The 21,482-nt window shown below is 37.4% G+C and overlaps 2 protein-coding genes and 1 pseudogene across 5 annotated transcripts in view; 2 read left to right on the plus strand and 1 right to left on the minus strand.

Moving 5' to 3' along the window:
- The window catches only part of LOC100585962, a 131,170-nt gene that overhangs the window by 91,545 nt on the left and 18,143 nt on the right, over positions 1–21,482 (minus strand). The window lies entirely within an intron of this gene.
- Positions 1–21,482, plus strand: part of LOC100598481 (leukemia-associated protein 1) — a 434,950-nt gene that overhangs the window by 4,030 nt on the left and 409,438 nt on the right. Inside the window, exon 3 of one of the 3 annotated variants that reach the window (XR_004030175.1) lies at positions 18,180–19,391. The exons of 1 other annotated variant lie outside the window; for it this stretch is intronic. Coding sequence is in view for 1 of the 2 variants with exons in the window: in XM_030813420.1 (XP_030669280.1) it covers positions 18,180–18,295 (116 nt within the window). In the remaining variant the exon portion in view is untranslated. Of the gene's footprint in view, positions 1–18,179; positions 19,392–21,482 lie in introns of those variants that run through there. One more of the 3 variants, XM_030813420.1, reaches the window with a different exon arrangement.
- On the plus strand, positions 12,715–17,886 carry LOC100586292 (annotated as a pseudogene).

Consider the following 21,482-nt stretch of genomic DNA (forward strand, 5'->3'; position numbering starts at 1 on the left):
GTAGGCAAGTGCCACTGCACCCAGCTCAGTGATCCTTAAACTTTGAAAATTTGTTGAAAGTTATAGACCCTTTCTCTAGAATCACGCATATATGTGAATAGTTTGCATATATTTCAGAGGTGGATGATGGTCCATGGAGTTCCTGAAGAAAAGTAAAGGAAAAATTATTCATACATATGGTAGGCAGAATAATGGCCTACCAAAGATGTCCACAGATGTATATGTCCTAATCTCTCTGGGATTTGTGAATATGTTACGTTACATGGTGAGAGATAATTCAAGTTGCAGATAAAAATTAGGGTTGCTACTCAGATGATCTGAAAATAGATTATTCTGGATCACCTGAGGAGGCCTAATTACATGGTCCTTTAAGTGTGTAAAGGGGAAGCAGAAGAATCTGTATCAATGATGAGATGTGAGAAAGCCATTGCTGACTCTGAAGGTGGAAGGAGGCCATGAGCCAAAGAATAGTTTATGAGCTCTAGAAGCTGTAAAAGGCAAGAAAACAGACTTTAGGAACGCAGCCATGCCTACATCTCTATTTTAGCTTGCTAAGACCCATTTTGAATTTCCGACCTCCAGAACTGTAAGATAATACATTTCTGTTGTTTTAAGCCACTAAGTTTATGGTAATTTGTTTATGGTAATTTTATGGCATTAGGAAACTAATAAAGGATGTGAACAGTCATTTTGTATGTGTGTTGATGTCTGGTTATGGTAGTAATTAAGTGTATGTGTGTGTGTGTGTGTGTGTGTGTGTGTGTGTATACATTTTTTAATACCACCTAGGTATTTTTCTTTTTTTTTTTTTCTTGAGATGGGGTCTCTGTCTCCTAGGCTGGAGTTCAGTGGAGTGATCTCGGCTCACTTTAACCTTTGTCTCCTGGGCTCAAGTGATCCTCCCACCTCAGCCTCCCGAGTAGCTGGGACCACAGGTTCCCGCCACCACACCCACCTAATTTTTTGTATTTTTTGGTAGAGGTGGGGTTTCGTCATGTTGCCTGGGCTGTTCTGTACTTTTTTGCTTAACAAATCCATAAAAAGTACTTCTTTATCTTTTTTAAAGGTCTGTGAAATGTCAGACCTCAAGATGGACAACTATTTAATTAGATATAGCATCTTATCTACTACTGAAATTATATTCCTACACAAGATTTACTGAAATTTCTTGGTAAGAATGTGATGAGCTTTTCCCAAAAATTTACCCACCTACATGCCCTCTATAAAATGCAACCTTTTGATTTACAGTTATGTTGACAATATCTTTGTTCTGTCAAGTATCTTGGATAATTTCTTTTCCCTGTAGCTAATTGACAGATTAAAAACAATTAGAAAATTCTCCTTAGAGGTTATTTAAACAGTATATAACTATATGCTTTAATTACTTAGGTATCAGCTTAAGAGAATAAACTGTTTAGAAACAGATTTATTTTGCAGTTGGGTAGATTATTTTAATGGAAGATCAATACAGGCACTTAATTATCTATAAATGTTTTATGAGCAAGAAACTTTTTGTGATTTTTTTTTTAAAGGATACCAATATTAGTTACATGGGGGAAAATTTATACACACATCAGGAAATGTACTTGCTTTGGGAAATTTACGTAGTTTAGAGCTCCAATTTCTAGACGTGGTTAGAACAGATTCATATATAGCATTTTCAACTTTGATTCTCTGAAGATACTGAGTTAAGATTTTTTTTCCTGTATGAGGAGTTATTTTGCTTACAATATTCTTGGCCACAAATCATGGAACTAAACTAAAATTCATTTACAACTAATAATTGTCAACATTTATTGGGGAAGTATGACCTTTTTTGTTTTTTTTTTGAGACAGAGTCTCACTTTGTTGTCCAGGCTGGAGTACAGTGGTGTGATCTCGGCTCACTGCAACCTCTGTCTCCCGGGTTCAAGCAGTTCTCCTGCCGCAGCCTCCCAAGTAGCTGGTACAACATGTATCACCAGGCAGCTAATTTTTGTATTTTTAGTAGAGATGGGGTTTCGCCATGTTGGCCAGGCTGGTCTTGAACTCCTGGCCTCAGGTGATCCGCTCGCCTTGCCTTCCCAAAGTGGCGTGAGCCACTGCACCCGGCTGGGAAGTATGAACTTTTTTTTTCACCTACCAGTAAGGATTCCTGGAAAGGGATAAACCCATTTGTTTTTGTTAATCTTCTTTCTAAAATTAATGTTAAAATGTTGGCCTTAAATGAGATATTAAATACGGTGTTTTGAAACATTGCTTTTGAAATAATATATACTTTGTAAGAGCTTAATAAAGGAAATTTAGCCTATTCAGGATTGGAATCATAGAATCTTAAGACTTAAAATATGTCTCTTCTTACTGCCACCCATTGTCTAAGTGTCCCCTGAGGCTACTGAGAACAAATTTATTCTCACCTACTTAAAATAACCCTTTAAATATGATCATTATTTTTTTGAATCATGATGACAGTGGAATTCCCACTCCCAAACATCCTTTAATGGCTTCTTTAGTGTGTCTTTAATTGTTTTATGCTCTTAAACCCTTCACCATCTTGGTTTCCTTCTTCTGGTTATTCTTGTTTAACAAGGCCCCTCTCAAACAGTGACACCCAGAATGGTATTAATTACATATATATACTATATATAGTCTGAAATATACCATGGGTGGGTATTAACTTTTTGTCCTATCCATTACAATTCTTGTATTTGGAGAACAATTTTAGATCATAACAAGGACTCATAAATAATGGAAATGGATGTATTGGGAATGTATCAAAAGAAAGTTTTAAAAATTTTAACATAAACTACAGGAGTAAAAAACTTAAAAATTACAACTTATGACTTTCTCAGAGACTTTATTGAGTTGGGATGAACTGGAAGTTGTGGAGGATAGGGAACCAGGAATCTATTACATTCATGTCTTATTTATTTTTAATAAACCGGAGTAAAATTGAGACTCTGGTCTGTAGGAGATATGACTGAGGATGTGTGATCAGTTGTCTAAGACAGTTGAGCCTCATACTACATTTCTACTCTTAATATATAAAATGTATTTCTTATAGTACAAATCCCTTTTGACTAGGAAATTCTTATATGTTTAAAATAAATTAACCTTTTAAGGCAGCTCTGAAGAAGTAATTTATTTTAAATAGGTGAGCAGTTTATAGCTCTTATGGGAATACTTTTTCCTTATTTTTTTCATCATAGGATTAGACCCTGTGTTTTTAATTTAAGTCCTTTAATTTTTGCTGTTAATGTTTAATTTACTTGATGACCCCATACTGTTAACTTTTGACCGAGTGAACTTGGGACAGTATATACAAACTGTTTACCTAATTTTAAGGAAACTCTTTTAAAAAATAAGATAGGTTTGATGTGAAACAGAAGATTAAATTCATTTCAACTTTCCATGTAGAAAAATATCATATGTATTTAATCAAAGAACTTTTCCCCCCTTATTGGAGGATGTATTTTTATCAACATGGAGGTTTTGTTTTTTGTTTTTTAATAATTAGATGTTTATGCCATTGGCAAAACAACCCAAAGCTGACATGACCAAACTGCAATACTTTTAATAAATTGCAAGACTACTAATATAGTAGGTGTAAAACCCTTTCCTGATAAGAAATTTTTATCGCGTATGACTGAATCTAACAATTCTCCCTCTACCTTTATTTATGCTCGTTTACTTTCTTTTATAGAAAATTGAAATTCCTAAAGTTTAAGCTTTTAGATGTAAAAAATGTTAGTATATACAGTTAAATTAAGTTCAAGGTTTCTTTTAAACCACTTGATGTAATTTACTTTGTACATAGCTTTCATTTGCCTTTTTAAAATTATTATTACAATTTTTTTAGACAGACTGTTGCTGTATGATGCAGGCTGGAGTGCAGGGGCGTGATCTCAGCTCACTGCAACCTTTGCCTCCCCAGTTCAAGCAATTCTCGTTCCTCAGCTTCCCAAGTAGATGGAATTACAGGCGCAAGCCACCATGCCCAGCTAATTTTTTTTTTTTTTTTTTTGTATTTTTAGTACAGACAGGGTTTCTCCATGTTGGCCAGGCTGGTCTCAAACTCCTGATCTCCAGTGATCCTCCTGCCTCAGCCTCCCAAAGTGCTGGGATTATAGGCATGAGCCACTGCACCTAGCTTATTTGCCCTTCAAACTAGACCTGTGGACTTGCTTTTGAACATTTTCTCCCCTAATTATAAAATACATGTGCATTAAATAAAACTGAGAAAAAAATCAGGAATGATTGGAAGGCATTGCTTCTGAAGGCCTCTTAACAATATACTTCTCTCCTCATCTCCTTTCCCAGTTGACTAAAGAAGGCTCCGTGTTTGTCTTTTATGTATATTAGCATGATTGAATTTCATCCATTTAGCCTTATTGAATACTCTACTTTGTTTCTCTTCAGGAAAATTACAGTTTGATATCTTGTGGGACAGAAGGTTTCATCTTTCGGTCATCAGAGAGCAAAGTAGGAAAGACTTAGAGAGGCAAAGTCCCTCTGCACCTAAGGATACACTATTTTTACTCTAAGGGGGCCATGAGGGTGTATTTACTTTCATCATTTTGGGGTGAGGGATGGTTAGAAACTGAGGGAGCATAAATAGGTTAAGTATTATCCATGACAGTAGGGTGGGAGTGAATGGAAGCTCATTTATAGCAGTTCTACTTCCTGATTTATGGGTATGTGTGGGTGGTGCGTTTTAAAGAGATTCTGGTGAACTAACAAGGTGTAACAATTTTATTTTGTTATATGTCATATTATTGACCGCCGGACTGCTTAACATGCAGCTTAATAATTATTATGGATATCTTTAAATATACCACATTCACTTTATTCAGAAGTGAACTGATAAGCAACAAGCTGCCATGTGCTGAACAGTATTAGGTACTGGGATAAACAAGGGTTTTAAATGCTGCGAATAGTGTAAGCTATATATGTTTCTGTATAGCCTTCATGGTTTGCTAATAAGGTAATCTGTTGTCATTTCATAATTGAAATACTAGGGGGAATGTTGTAAAAATGCTCTTTATTATTGTTATTTAAATGGAAGTATTTTTGTGTGGTTTTATAGTCATGGTGAGAAATCATGAGTTTTTGGACTAGGGTAGTGATGGCTGGGATAGAAGATGAGGGAAAAATCTGTTATGCCTTCCTGGTCCCTGGCCTGGTTGTAGAGTACAATGGTGGTATCATTAACCAGGACAGGGACGAGTGGAGGAGGCTCATGGCTTTTGAGAGAGAGAGAGAGAGAGAATGTGTGTGTGTGTGTGTGTGTGTGTGTGTGTGTGTGTGTGTGTGTGTGTGTATGTGTGTATGTTTATGGGTGTGGGATGGAACGCTGGGACAGGAGAGGGAGATGACAAGTCCAGTGAGGAAATTTTGAATATGAAAGATTAAGCACTCATGGGATACCTAAGTAGGGAAGTTCAGTAAGGAGCTCAATATACACGACTGAGGCCTAGGAGAAAGGCCTGGGCTGGAAATGGATATCACTAAATAGGTGGTAGTTCAGATTATGAGGGAAATGGATGCCACTGCTCGTAGAGACTAAACATAGAGGAAATGAGAACCAAAATTAGTAAATGGGCAAAGTAAGAGGAAGCAGCAAAAGACTGAGAAGGAATGGCTAAGAGAGGGACAGGAACACCAACAGAGCTCAGAGTTAAAGGAGCCAGTGGTAGAGAGGTTTCAAAAGGAAAGAAGTCAGGAGTGTCAGAAGGAAAAGACGGGCCAAGTAAACTGAAAAAGATAAAAGGATTTGGCAGTTCTGTGATTAGTAATGTTTGCCAGAACACTTTCAATGAAACAATGGTGGCAGAATTCTGTTTGTGTTGAGTTGAAAAGTATATTAAAATAGGGAAAGGGGCCAGGTGCGGTGGCTCTTGCCTGTAATCCCAGCAGTTTGGGAGTCCCAGGCAGGCAGATCACCTGAGGTCGGGAGTTTGAAACCAGTCTGACCAACATGAAGAAACCCCGTCTCTACTAAAAATACAAAATTAGCTGGGTGTGGTGACACATGCCTGTAATCCCAGCTACTCAAGAGGCTGAGGCAGAAGAATTGCTTGAACCCGGGAGGCAGAGGTTGTGGTGAGCCGAGATCGCGGCATTGCACTCCAGCCTGGGCAACAAAAGCGAACCCCTGTCTCAAAAAAAAAAAAAGAATGGTTACAATAAATGCATATTATTTCAAGGCTCTTGACATTTTCTTAAAAACAAAAGATGATAATTTTAGGGCGGAGGTTACAGAATAGAGTAGGAGATCTACAAGAGAAGAGAGCTTAACATTTTTATAAAGTATGGGGACAGAGTCATCAGAGAGGAGAAATTAGAAAGGATAAAGTATAGTGAGATCTAGTAGGAGATAAGGGTGCAGGTAAAGGAATTAACCCAGAAAAGAGAAAGGATACCTTTTCCTCTGAGACTAGAAGGGAACAGGTAAGATGGTTTTATGTATAACTTGTAAATCTAGAGCAGGAAGTTGAGGGAGTTCATAGCTAATAGTTTTAGTTGTTTTTTTTTTTTTCTGATAAAGGAGTCATAAAAGAGATAAGGGTAGAGCTGAAGTAGCAAGTTTGAGTTGAAGTAAAATGGTACAAAATATATACTCTAGGTAATGGGAGAGGGAATTAACAAGGGAGGAAGGTTGTTAGCAGAAGAGGGTGATGTACCTGAGAACCTAGGCTGGATAGGAAAAGACATGAAGCATGTGGGAGATTGTAGTTTGAAGAAATGAGAATAGTTGAGGAATGGGTATCAAAATTAGGTAAGAAAGCAGGTATTTAGGGAGTAATAGAGTAAAAACCTGCAAGGATAAGTAGTTGTAGTCAGAGATCAATATATTGGACTCTAAGGCTGTAGAATAATTTCTTGGTTATCAGAAGATAGAGGGTGTAGCCTTGGGTATGGATTACTGAATGAAGTGGTTTTATGGAGTCAGAGTTCATAGTTTTTCAATGGGTTTTCCATACGGACACTGAAGTGGGAGGTGATGGCAGAAAATGCAGGGGAGGCAGATACTGTCAGCAAAGGGCCAGAGTCCTCAACAAAATGGAATGACTAGGTAATTAATAAGAATGAAAGAAAGGAGTAAGAAATTCCCAAGATTGTTTCATCATGCCTTTTTTTTCCTCGTAAATTAAGAGACATGAGGGTAAGGACTATGTCTGAATTAATCCAACAAATGCAAATATTTGTTGAATTAATAAGTGAATGATAAACTCATGTTGAATAAGTATTTCAGAAAACTTTAGGTTTTTTTCTTATTATAAGCAATTGATATTAGAGAAAATACAAATAAGCAGGATGTAGGAAAAAATAATCCCATCAGCCAGAAATACCTACCCCCAACACCCTTTGTTATTAAACTTTTTGCTCAAATCTGTTTGTTGTTCATATATTTTTTTTCCTAGCAATATTCAGTTGTATACTTTAACGTCTAAATAAGTATTTTCTTATGGACTATAAGGATATAGTATAATTGAAGCAGTTCCTTATTTTGGGGCATTTATATTGATTCCACCCAAGTTTCTTCAACTGGTAAAACGAAAAACCTAATAGCTATTTTTTTTTTTTTTTTAGACAGAGTTTCATTCTTGTTGCCCAGGCTGGAGTATAATGGCACAATCTTGGCTCACTGCAACCTCCGCCTCCCAGGTTCAAGCAATTCTGCTGCCTCAGCCTCCCGAGTAGCTGGGACTACAGGCGCATGCCATCATGCCCGGCTAATTTTTGTATTTTTAGTAGAGACGGGATTTCACCATGTTGGACAGGCTGGTCTTGAACCTCTGACTTCAGGTGATCTGCCCGCCTCGGCATCCCAAAGTGTGGGGATTATAGGTGCGTGCCACCACGCCCGGCTAATTTTTGTATTTTTAGTAGAGATGGGGTTTCACCATGTTGGCCAGGCTGGTCTTGAACTTCTGATCTTGGGTGATCTGCCCACCTCGGGTGATCTGCCCACCTCGGCCTCCCAAAGTGCTGGGATTACAGGTGTGTGCCACCACGCCCAGCATAATGGCTAAATTTTTACCTTACTTATTTTCTTAGGATTCTTAGAAGTAGATTTTCTAGTAGGGGCTTCATAGAGATCCTATTTATCTTTATTTTAGGGCCATTTCTAACAGGTTTGTTTATGTGCATTCCATCCAGGATTGGAATCCTGGACAATGGACACTGTTGCAGGTATTGACTGATGCAGGCATGCTGACAGCCACAAAAGTGAAAACTGTTAATCACAGGTCCTTCTTCACAAAAAGAATGATGAGTATTTTTAAAACTTGGAATCAAGTATAGTTTTCATGAGCACAGTAAGAGATGATTCATGAGCTGAATACAGGATATAGTAGTCAATTCAGAAATGCATATTCAAATTAAATAAAAACCTCTTACAATAGTCTATATTTGTTGATAATATTGAACTTTAGTAGAGGTTATTTTCCCATAAATTTTAAAACTGTGGCAAAATACTCATGAAGTTTATCAACTTAACCATTTTTAAGTGTACAGTTCAGTGGTATTAAATACATCCATTATGTTGTAACCATCACCACCATTCATCTTTGTAACTAGTAGAGGTATTAATATACCAATCTTGAATAGTCATCACAGTCACTCTACCTCAAACTTTTCCACAAAAGTATGGTTAATAGCAGAGAGGAATGAACAATTGCCTTAAAAACTTGGTCCCAAGCTAGAATTCTTTTTAGCTTCATGTTTTGTCTTAAATTTAATGTAAATGTAGTGTTATATACCATAATGTTCCTATATTTAGTAAAATACAATGATTATACATTTTTTCAAAATCTCTGAGGGAGGTTGATCCCCTTAACTTTGGCAATTTTGATACGAAGTCTTGCTCTGTCACCCAGGCTGGAGTGCAGTGGCATGATCTCAGCTCACTGCAACCTCTGCCTCCCAGGTTCAAGCGATTCTCATGCCTCAGCCTCCTGAATAGCTGGGATTACAGGTGCATGCCACCATGCCTGGCTAATTTTTGTATTTTATTAGAGATGGGGTTTTGCCATGTTGGCCAGGCTGATCTTGAACTCCTGACCTCGGGTGATTCGCCTGCCTTGGCCTCCCAAAGTGCTGGGATTACAGGCGTGAACCACCATACCCGGCCTTCATTTTTCTTTTACGGTTTAGCCAAGGCTATTTATAGTAGTGTATGTCAAGGAGTAGACTGATTGATGTTCACCCTCTTCAAATGTGAGTGTCACAGAAACTGTGAAATTCACAGAGTAAAAATTTAGAAGTATCCTTTTATATTATATTTGCTCTAGTAATCATGCATACTTCATCATTATTAATGCCATGAGACAATCTTATTGTACAAATAAAGAGAATGATTTCATGTGCTGGCTAGGGCCATAGCCCCACCTTTCCAAAGAGTATCAACTTTTCAACTATCCATGCATTATGACTCCAGAGACTTGTAAACCCTCTCAGGTGTAATAAATTTTTTTTTTTTTTTGAGATAGAGTCTTGCTCTGTCGTAAGGCTAGAGTGCAGTGGTGCTATCTCAGCTCACTGCAACCTGCGCCTCCTGGGTTCAAGTGATTCTCCTGCCTCAGCCTCCCGAGTAGCTGGGACTACAGATGCATGCCACCACGCCCAGCTAATTTTTGTATTTTTAGTAGAGATGGGGTTTCAACATGTTGGCCAGGCTGGTCTTGATCTCTTGACTTTGTGATCCACCTGCCTCAGCTTCCCAAAATGCTGGGATTACAGGTGTGAGCCACTGTGGCCCGGCCCAGCTGTAATAACTTTGTTCTTCGTGCCTGGTCCCATTTCAGAAGATTGGTGATTACATTGAAAGACAGTAGCAAAATTGGAACTAAAGTCTAGGTTTCTTAACTCCTAGTTGAGGGTCTTTCCAATTACACCAAAAGGAAAAGAGTTACATATAACAAGGGATAAGACTTACTCCTACCTGTCCCCACAAAACCACTTTAAGCCATCCTAAGAACGGTCTCTTTTTTCTCCCTCCCTCTCTTCCCTTCAGCTTTCCTTTCTTCTTCCTACCTTTTTTGGGGGTAACTCCTAACCACCCCAGTTCTCAGAATTAAAAGGTTAAGAATATTTTAGTACTCTTCAAGATACAAAGTAGACTATTAGAGTTTTTATTGTTGTTGTTTCTCAAGCTTGGGATATAAAGCTCAGAGCTCAGAACAGTAGAATTTTAGAAAGGAATAGATAGGATACATGAAAGAGGCTGCTGGAATATGAAAAAACTGGAGTAAAAATAAGCAAATCAGTACTTCTGAAATGAAGCCTTCGTTGGTAGAAAAAAGAGTGTAGGTCACAAAAATGAGTTGGCAGAAGTTCTTGATTTCTAATTATTGAAGATTCCTGTCTAGTGGTATTCTAATATTCTTACCTAATTATGAGTTGCATTACTTTTTAAAAACCTAAAACCAAGTCAAGAGTTACAGAGTGACCCTGGTTTATTTTGTTTGGTAAGCTTTCAGTTCCAGTTATTAGGCAAAACAAAAATTGCTAATACGTAACAATGTTGAAACAGGTGATTGGTAGAATAAAACAAAAGGGATTCATGTAGCTTTTGTACTGTCTTCTTGAAAGTCATATTTGGCCATAAAAGCTAATACATGCTTTAGGAATGGAAATGATTTAACCTGATTTTTTCAAGTAAGATTTGTTCAAGAATAATGGACTTATGTTGTCAGTTATGGGTTCAAGCATTAATTCACTTTGGACGGCTTCTATTCAACAGTATGCTGTCTGTACGTAAAGAGTTACATGGAATTTAATTTTAGCATTGGAATCTATTTGAGATAGCATTATCTTTTATATTCAAATGAAAAATTATGGGGCTCTAGAATTAAGTTTTATTAAGCTGATCTAGATAGAATAATAGCTGTATCAAAAGGAAAAAAGCAAGGATAATATGTGTATAGGGTTTGAATCATACAGTCTCACTAGAGATGTGTTTTTTAAAATTGTGAATGTTTGTTGATTCATTCAAAACCGTTTGAAAATTGTGAGGGAGCCAGAAAAGGGGAGAATATTTGGATGTATAATTTAGATGTATAGTTTGCTTGCTTATCAGGGAATGGTTAAGTTCCTTTTTTCTGTATATTTTAGTTGGTGAAATTAACAGTTTTTGTTCTAGATTACTCTGTAAAAGAACATGGCATTTTATAGATGAGATAATTGAGGCTCATACATGTTGAGTTATAATGTGTGGAGAAGTCTGATGTGCATTCAAGTCTGTCTGCCCCTAATGTCTCTGTTTTTAACCACTATCCTCAGAATGAAATACATTCATACAGTAGAGACCAATTCTTAAACAAAAGTCATCTTTACTCACAAAATTAATCTGTGAAGTACCCACTGTTCTCAGTTTCTCTCCCTCTCACTTTTTCTTTCGAGTGCTTTGCAGTTTTTAATGAAAGTGAATTTTTTTTCTGAAATTATTATTTTCATGTTTTTTATTAGAGGATTAAATTTGTTGCTAAGATCATTTAGTAAGTCTTTTGCAGTCTTAAGATTAGACTTAAGTCTAAACTTACAGATTGCCTTGAAGTATATTATTTAGCTATGTTGCATTATTATTCCTTATGTAATGAGCTACAGACTGAGCACTCCTTGACAAATCACAAGAATAAGACCCAAAGAATCAAACTTTTCCAAGCAATTTAACTGCATCCCAGGACAAAAACTTAGGAACATTTAGAGGAACAGAAGACTATCCAGCAGCCAACAGATAAAATTCACAATGCCTTGCCAGGCACGCAAAGAAGCCAGAAAAAATGATCCACAGTGATGAGAACAATCAATCATCTGAAAGTGACCTTAAGCGGAGAAAGATGTTAGAACTAGTAAAGACATTGAACGTTATTATAGCTATATTCTATATTTTCAGAAAGTAGAGACATGAAAGACATTTTTAAAAACTCGATGCAGTTCTAGGGATGAAAACTACAATATCTGAGATCTACTAATGGTATTTGTAGCAGATTAGACATGGCAGAAGAAAAGGTTAGTGAACTTGAAGGATACAGCAAAAGAAACTACTCACAAATGAAACAGAGAAAAAAGAATGACAAAAGCATCAGTGAGCTATGGGACAAACTTACAGAATCCTTATGTAAACATAATCGGAGGCATCAAAGGAGAGGAGAGGCAGATACAAAAGGGATATTTGAAAAAGTAATGGCCAGAATTTTCAAATTGGACAAAAACTATCAACTCACAGATCCAAGAAGCTCAACAAGAAGAAAACTACACCAAGGAATGTCATAATCAAATTATTCAAAGCCAATTATAAAAAATATTGAAAGCAGCCACATGTTATAGAGTAACAACGATAAGGTTGACGGCAGATTTCTCATTAGAAACATTGCAAGTGAAGAGACAGTAGAAGATAAAGTACGGAAAGAAAAAATGTTAACCTCAGCAAAATATCATTCAAAAAACAAAGGCAAAATAAAAATGTGTTCAGACATACGAAAACAAATAACTCTTTACCATCAGGTAGACTGTGGTAGGGTGAAGATGTATACTGCCCTAGGGCAAGCAGTAGAATAACAAAACAGTTATAGCTAATAAGTCAACAAGAGATAAGATAGAATCACAAAAAAAATACTGAACCCAAAAGAAGGTGGAAAAAGGAACAAATAAGTGGTGAAACTAATAGAAAAATGGCAAGGCAATAGACTGTAATCATATCAGCCATCACATTAAATGCATATTATCTAAATATCCCACTTAAAAGGCAAAGATTGTCAGATAAAAAGCAAGACTGCTTTTGGACCTGGATGAACAGGAGGCACCATCATGGAAGTTGACTCCTGCCACAACGACTGAAAGGTTCAACACCAGGAGCCCAAGAGCCAGGACATCTACTGAAGGCTGTTGGTTAAGCTGTATGTGTTTCTGGCCAGAAGAAACTCTACCTTCAACCAAGTTGTGGTGAAGAGGTTATTTATGAGTTGCAGCAAATGGCCATCTCTGTCTCTTTCCTGGATGATCTGGAAGATGAAGCTTCCTGGCCAGGAAAACAAAACAGCTGTGGTTGTGGGGACCATAATGGGTTCAGGAGGTGCCCAAACTGAAGGTGTGTGCACTGCACATGAGCAGTTGGGCCTGCAGCCAAATCCCCAAGGCTGGGGACAAGATTCTCACCTTTGACCAGCTGACCCTGGACACCCTCAAAGGCTGTGGCACCATCCTGCTCTCTGGTCCTCACAAGGGCCAAGAAGTGTACTGGCATTTCGGCAAGGCCGTGGGAACCCAGCACAGCCACACTAAGCCTTGTGTCCACTCAAGGCCCTGGGAACCCAGCACAGCCACACTAAGTCCTGTGTCCACCCCAAGGACTGGAAGTTCAAGCACATCAGAGGCTGATGGGCCAGCCAAGGCTATAAAAACTAACCCTGGATCCTCTACTTTTATTAAAAATATTTTGGCCTGGGCGCAGTGGCTCATGCCTATAATCCCAGCACTTTGGGAGGCCAAGGAGGGCAGATCACTTGAGTCTAGGAGTTCAAGACCAGCCTGGGCAACAAGTGAAACTCCATCTCTATACAAAAATTCAAAAAAAAAAAAAATAAGTTGGGCGTGGTGTACATGCCTGTAGTCCCAGCTACTTGGGAGGCTGAGGCAGGAGGATCGCTTGAGCCCAGGAAGTCAAGGCTGCAGTGAGCCATGATCGTGCCACTGCACTCCACCCTGGGTGACAGAGTGAGACCCTGTCTTAAAACAAAACAAAACAAAAAATTTTGGATGCTGGGGGAAAGGAAAATAAAAAACAAGATCCAACTATATACTCTCAATAAAAAAACACATTTTAGGCTGGGTGTGATGGCTCACGCCTTTAATCCTAGCACTTTGGGAGGTCAAGGCAGGTAGATCACCGGAAGTCAGGAGTTCAAGACCAGCCTGGCCAACATGGCGAAATCTTGTCTCTACTAAAAATACAAAAATTAGCCAGGCATGGTGGTGGGTGCCTGTAATCCCAGCTACTTGCGAGGCTGAGGTCGAAGAATTGGATGAATGCAGGAGGCAGAGGTTGCCGTGAGCAGAGATCATGCCACTGCACTCCAGCGTGGGAGACAAAATGAGATTCCATCTAAAAAAAAAAAAAAAAAAAAAAGAAAAACACATTTTACACACAAAGACATAACAACATTAAGAATAAAAGGATGACCAGGCACAGTGGCTCATGCCTGTAATCCCAGCACTTTGGGAGGTTGAGGCAAGAGGATCACTTGAGCCCATTAGTCTGAGACCAGCCTGGGCAATATGGTGAGATCCTGTCTCCACAAAAAATTAGCCAAGTGTGGTGGTGCACATCTGTAGTCCCAGCTACTTGGGACGCTGAGGTGGGAGGATAGCTTGAACCCAGGAAGTCAAGGCTGTAGGGAGTGGTGATCACGCCACTGTACTCCAGCCTGGACAATAGAGTGAGACTCTGTCTCAAAAAAAAAAAAAAAAAAGGTAAAAGGATGGAAAAGGATATTATCATACTGATGCTGGCATTAGTCAAAAGAAAACTGGTGTGGCTATATTAACATGAAATAAAGTAGATTTCAGAGCAAATAATATTACCAGGAATAAAGAAGGCCATTTTATAATAATAAAAGGGCAAGTTAATCAGAAGGATACAATAATCCTACATGGTTTTGTCTCAAATAATAAAAAACTCCAAAATATGTAAATCAAAAACTGACAGAAGTGCAAGGAGAAACAGACAAATCCATAGTTATAGTCATAGATTTCAATACCCCTCTTTAAATGATTGCTAAAACAAGTAGAAACTTACAAGGATATAGTAAACTCAAGCAACACTGTAACCAAACTAACAGTACAGGTTGAGCATCCCTAATCTGAAATACAAAATGCTCCAAAATCCAAAATTTTTTGAGCACCAACATGACCCCAATACGTTGGGTCCTATTCCCAGGATATCTTATTATTTATATATAAATGTTCAGAAAATCCAAAAAACTTTGAAATCTGAAACATTTCTGGTCCCAAGCATTTTGGATAAGGGATACTCAACCTGTAATAGAATATATATTCTCTTTAAAATATACATGAAACATTTACCCAAATCGATCATACTCCAGGCCAGAGGTTAGCAAACTATGGCCCTGAGGCCAAATGTAGTCTGTTTTTGTATAGTCTATGAACTAAAAATGGTTTTTACATTTTGAAAGATTTCTTTAAAAAGAAAGAAAATATGTGATAAAGATCATATGTGGCCCACAGAGTTTAAAATACTTACTGTCTGACCCTTTATAGAAGTTTGCCTGCCCCTATTCTAGGCCATAAAACATGTCTCAGTAAATTTTAAAGGATTTTAATTTTAAATTTTAATTTTAAATTTTAAAGGATTCAAATCATGCAGAGTATGTCTTCTGACTATAGTAGAATTAAAATTTGAAATCAATAACAGAAAGCTGTCTGGAAAATCTCCAAATGTTTGGAAACAAAATAACATGCTACTAAATAACTTTCTAATAACCCATTGATTAAAATAGGAGTGCAGTAAAATTAGAAGGCATTTTGAGCTGAATGAAAATAAAAACAAAGCATATCAAATTTTGTGGCATGCCACTAAAGCAGTATGTAGGAAGACATAAGCAAAATGCTTATATTAGAAAATATAAAAGGTCTCAAGTTAATGAGCTTCCACCTTAAGAAATTAGAAAAGAAGAACAAATTAAACACAAAGAAATAAAAGAAAAGAAATAATAAAGATCAAAGTAGAAATAAATGAAATGGAAAACAAAATCAATTGAGAGTATTAATGAAACCAAACCCTGGTTCTTTGAGATAAATAAAATTGATAAATCTTTCGCCAGGCTGATCAGGAAAAAAAAAAAAAAAGAGAAGACACATATTACCAATATCAGGAATGAGAGGTGAAATATGACAAATTCTACAGATACTTAAAGGATAACAAGGGAATATTATGAAAAACCTTAAGCAAATAAAATTCAACAACTTAGATGAAATGGTCAAATTCTTTGAAAGACATAACTACCAAAGCTTACTCAAAAAGAAGTAGAGCCGGGTGCAGTGGCTCACGCCTGTAATCCCAGCATTTTGGGAGTTTGAGGTGGGCAGATCAGTTAAGTCCAGGAGTTCGAGACCAGCCTGGGCAATGTGAAGAAACCCCATCTCTACTAAAAATACAAAAAAAATTAGCTGGGTGTGGTGGCGCATGACTGTAGTCCCAGCTACTTGGGGGGCTAAGGTGGGAGGATCGCTTGAGCTTGTGAGATTGAGCCCTGATTATGCCACTGCATTCCAGCCTGGGTGAAAGAGTGAGACCCTGTCTCAAAAAAAAAAAAAAAAAAAAAAAAAAAAAAGAAAAGAAAAAGAAATAAATAACTTCCAAAACTATATATCTATTTTTAAAAAATTAAATTATAGTTAAAAATATTCTCACAAATAAAACACTGATGGATTCTTCCAAACACTTAGGGATAACACTGTGTATACCAGTTATACACAAATCTTCCAGAAAACTGAAGAGGAAGGAATATGTCTCAATTTATTTTTGGGGGCCAGCATTACCCTGATACCTAAACCACACAAAGCCATTACAAGAAAAGAAAACTATAGCCCAGTTTCCCTCTTGAACATGGATGTAATAATTCTCAACTAAACTTTAACAAGTCAAATCCAACAAAATATAAGAAAGTTAATATTACCGGATGAGGTTTATCCCAAAAATATGTCATTGCTTTAAATTAAAAAATTAATCATTGTAAGTCACTATATTAAGCTAAAAAAGAAAATCTGATCATCTCAATAGACACCCAGAAAATCTGACAAAATCATATATTTGTTCCTGATTTTAAAAAAACAAAACAACAACAACAACAAAAAAACAAACCTGTTAGCAAACTAGGAATAGAAGGATACTTTCTCAACCAGATAAATGACATCTATGAAAATCCTACAGATAGCCTTATGCATAATGATGAAAAAGTGCATGCTTTCCCTTTCCCCCTAAGATAAATAATAATACAAAGATATCTGCTCTGACCACTTTCATTCAACATCAGAGGTTCTGACCAGGGCAATCAGTCAAGAAAAAGAAAGAAACCACATTCAAGTTAGAAAGGAAGAAATACAACTGATGATAGCCATCATTCCTAAGAGTTCCCCCTGCCTCTTTATAATCCTTGCCTCCTCTTACCTCTCTCCCCAGGAAGCCACTGGCCTGTTTTCTGTTATTATAGACCAGTTTGCATTTTCTAGAACTGATATATGTGGAATCATACAGTATATTACTCAATTTTTTTTGTCAGAAATTGGTAACATCTTGCAATCAAAGTTCATATATAACCATTTGATCTTCATTCCATTCCCTCATTAGTCCATAGAGTGTCAATCAATTTTTCTTTCTTTTATTTATTTATTTTAACAAAACAGGGCCTTGTTGTGTTGCCCAGGCTGGAGTGCAGGCCTTCAACCTCCAACTCCTGGGCTCAGGTGACCCTCCCGCCTAAGCCTCCAGAGTAGCTGGGACTACAGGGGTGTGTCACCATGCCTGGCTAACTTTTTAAAATTTTTTGTATTGATGGGGTCTTGCCATGTTGCCCAGGCTGGTCTCGAACCCCTGGGCTCAAGACCTCCCAAAGTGCTGGGATTACAGGCGTGAGCCACTGCGCCTGGACTCAATTTCTGTATGATGATGACTTTCACATGTACATCAACAGGCCAGATAGCTTATCAAGAAAGCTTGTCCTCTGTCTTCTAGTAATATCCCACTTAGATCTAACATTTTAATTTTTTTCCTTCAAGGTATTTCTTCCAAATTTCTTGGCTATTATTGGTGACAACACAAGTTTTTGGACCTTTAAGTTTACAATCTTAGGTTCATTATTTTATTTCTTCCCTATAGGTAAATGATCACTAAACTTGTTACTTCTTATAGTTACTCCTTTGTAAGGCACTGCAGATATGTTTCTTTTCATTTTTAAAATTGCCCATTTAATTCAAGCTATTAAATGTCAAGCTTGTACTATACAGCCTCTTGATATTTTCCCTACCCTCCCATCCTGCCATACCCATGTCCCCACTAGCCTGTATAAAACATAATATACTTCTCATCAAACTCTCTGTAGAGAAGTGTTGCTGGGTGAATAAGAAAAACCTGATTGACTAGAAAAAGCAAATGTAAATGTAATCTCCTTTCTTTTCAGTGATTCTACCAGAAAGGAATGAAGAACAGAACCTTCAGGAATTGAGTCACAATGCAGACAAATATCAAATGGGAGATTGTTGCAAGGAAGAGATTGATGATAGTATTTTCTACTAGCCATTGGGAAGATAAAAGGAGACAGAAGATTGAAGCCTTTGCCAGCCATTCTTTCCCTTTTTGCTTCCAAACTCCTCAACTGGAAACCTTCATATGTGCAGTATTTATATTGGATCATACTGGTGATTATAAAGGTTCCTAGGAGGCTAGAAGAGCCAACCAACAGAGAAGGGAAAGCAGTCTGTTCTGAACATAGGGACATAAGTTCATTCATGCCAAGTATCTTTCCAGCATGTTTCTCCCATTTAGAACATCTAGCATGTAAGGCCTTTTAATATTAATATAAGCCCAGTATCAGCTCTTTCCCTTTGTATTTCATCTCTTTCTACTCTCCTATTTGTATTTTGTGTTCCTATCAAAGTGTCATATCTGGGAGATGACCTGCCTGTTCCTGTTCTATAACAGTTTTGTTTGCTGCTGTGTCTCTAGAACAGTGCCTGGCACACAGTAAGCACTCAATAAACCTTTGATGAATGAATGAATGGTTATCTTTTCTCTCTGGCAATCCAAATTCACCACTCCTTAAAAATTCTACATAAGATTTGCCAGCTGGGCGCAATGGCTCACGCCTGTAATCCCAGCACTTTGGGAGACTGAGGCAGGTGGATCACCTGAGGTCAGGAGTTTAGCCTCAACATAGTGAAACCCCATCTCTACTAAAAGTACAAAAATTAACCGGGCGTGGTGGCAGGTGCCTGTAATCCCAGCTACTTGGGAGACTGAGGCAGGAGAATCACTTGAGCCCGGCAGGGGGGCAGAGGTTGCAGTGAGCCGAGATCACGCCACTTCACTCCAGCCTGGGCAAAAGAGCGAAACTCCGTCTCCAAAAAAAAAAAAAAAAAAAAAAAAAGATTTGCCTATTCCAGCAGACTTCTACCCAATATCAATCTAGATTTAAATCACTTTATTTTCCACATCTCTTTAGCAATTATGTATAGTTTGCACTTCATTAACCTACCCTTATTTATGTTACTTCTCACATACACCCTTATCTCTTCTGCATTTTCAATCAAAAGATAATGCTCAAATGTTATATATATTGTATGTGCCACTCAACAGTGCCTCATATGCTGCAAAAAAAAAAAAAAAAAAAAAACAGTAAACAATCGGGGTACCTTTTTGCCTTTTAAGCCACATTTTCTGGGTCAGTGTGGTCTTTCAAGGGAGTTTAGATAGGCTCTATTTTTTGTTACTTCACTCCCATAGCAGGTGACTTTGTAAATTGTTCCTTCAGTGTTCAATTTAAGTACAAACTAAAGAGAAACAGTTTCCTAAAGAAAAACATTTTGAAGTTACAGAGACCCCTATGTGTTGGTAACATTTCTCCAGAAATATTTGAAGTAACATAAAACTTCTGGACTGGTCAGTTTAAATATTTTCTTGGAATTTCTATAGAAATTTCTGTGGAATGGTGTTATATTGCAAATATTAATTAACTATAAGAAGACTCCTACTTCTTCACAGAGAACAAGCAGGGATATCCTGGATTTTCACAGTATTTAGGCCACTCCTTAGTTGTCTCATGAAGGAATTAAGGTAGTGGAACACATTCAAGGAATTGCTTAAGTGTCAAAATAAGACAAAGTATGACAGTTTTTTTCTGTAGTAGGTTTTCAAATAGTTGAAAGACTCTGCCCTCTTTCTCTATCTATACTGTATTCTGGCAATAATAAAGTTGGGCAGCCTATACATAAAAGCAGTTTCTAACGATGGCAAATTAACAGCAGTTTCTTGGCCCTTTCCTTTCCCTCCATGAAAGTTACAATATTAGGTTATTTCACAGGTTTCCTCCATGCCCCCCATACCCAACCTAAAACTGTGTTAGGCTGTCAAAGAAAACAAATCAGGTAAGATTACTGCTTGCCTTTACACGTCATTCTAAGTACACATAAAATCATACATAATGTGAAAATATAGGGGGAAGAGAAACATCAAACCATAGAACTGAGTTTTGGTTTCACTGACATTTATATGGCATACTTCCTGTTTTTGATTTCAGAAGTGCAACCATGCAGTGCTTCTATGAAAAACTGAATAGTTGAGTACAGTTTGAGGATTATAACAACTTATCCAAAGGAAACAAACAGACCTAACTTACTGCTGTTTTCATTTGTGGAACTGCTATCTTTGTTGTAAAAAGTTGAGTATTTTTCAAACATCATTTAATAATAGGGTAGCCCCTAAAACAAGTAAGGAGCTATAAGTTTGAGTTGTGAATTTGACTAGTAATGGAATAAGAAAACCAAGCCAAACTCCATCTAAATATGTATGTATAGGTAATGCTTGTAAAAATTTGCTTTTTCCTCATTTTGAGATTTCAGTTGCCAGTTGACTATTGGTATGCATAAATTAACAATTCTGCCTAAAGGAGGTAAAGGATAGAGGTTAATTCTTAAATAAAAGTCCCTTTGTTTCACTATTAACTTTTTCTGTTTGAAGCATAATTGTGTCAGCTAATTTATTTTTTGGTAACCACTTAGGAATTTGGGAGGGAGGGGGGCACTCAAGTAAACAATGACAGCCAGCTGGACATCAAAATCCATGTTTTCACTTCATGGCCATACAGATAAATTTCATTTCCTAGCCTCTCTTGCAGTTAGATGTGGGCATATGACTAAGCTCTAGCTCGTGGGATGAGAATGGATGTCAACTACTTTAAGCTCTTTAAGTCAACTAAAGAAATCAACTACTTTAAGCTCCTGTCCCTAAAAAAACTCCCAACAGACTGACCCCTCCAAGGAAACCTTGGAAGTTAGGTCCTAAATGTTTAGGTACAGAAAGACCTTGGAAACTAGTAAAGAAATAGTAAAGTTGTTTTGCAAGAACAACTTTGAGCCACTATATATTTGGGTGATGATCTATTATGGCAATTAGCCTACCCTCATTAATTTGATATATAAAACATATATGCAGTGTCCCTATGATACACAACTCCAGTGGTCACACACTATAATGTATGCAAATGGGATTTTTCTGAAGCATAACTGAGAGGCTACAGGTATGCATACATATGGATATAGGTAAATGTTCCTCCCAGGAGTGGTAAAATGCTGTGGCTTTGCCAACTAACTCCAGCTTCTCTCATGGGTTTTATTGTGGATGAGTATTGATTTGTGTAAAGGAACTTCCCTTTTGTGTCTGTGGTAATAGATAAAGGTGGAATGGATCCTCCAACAATAATCTTGAG

This window comes from Nomascus leucogenys, chromosome 5 (genome assembly GCF_006542625.1).
Source record: "Nomascus leucogenys isolate Asia chromosome 5, Asia_NLE_v1, whole genome shotgun sequence".
NCBI classification, from domain to species: domain Eukaryota; kingdom Metazoa; phylum Chordata; class Mammalia; order Primates; family Hylobatidae; genus Nomascus; species Nomascus leucogenys.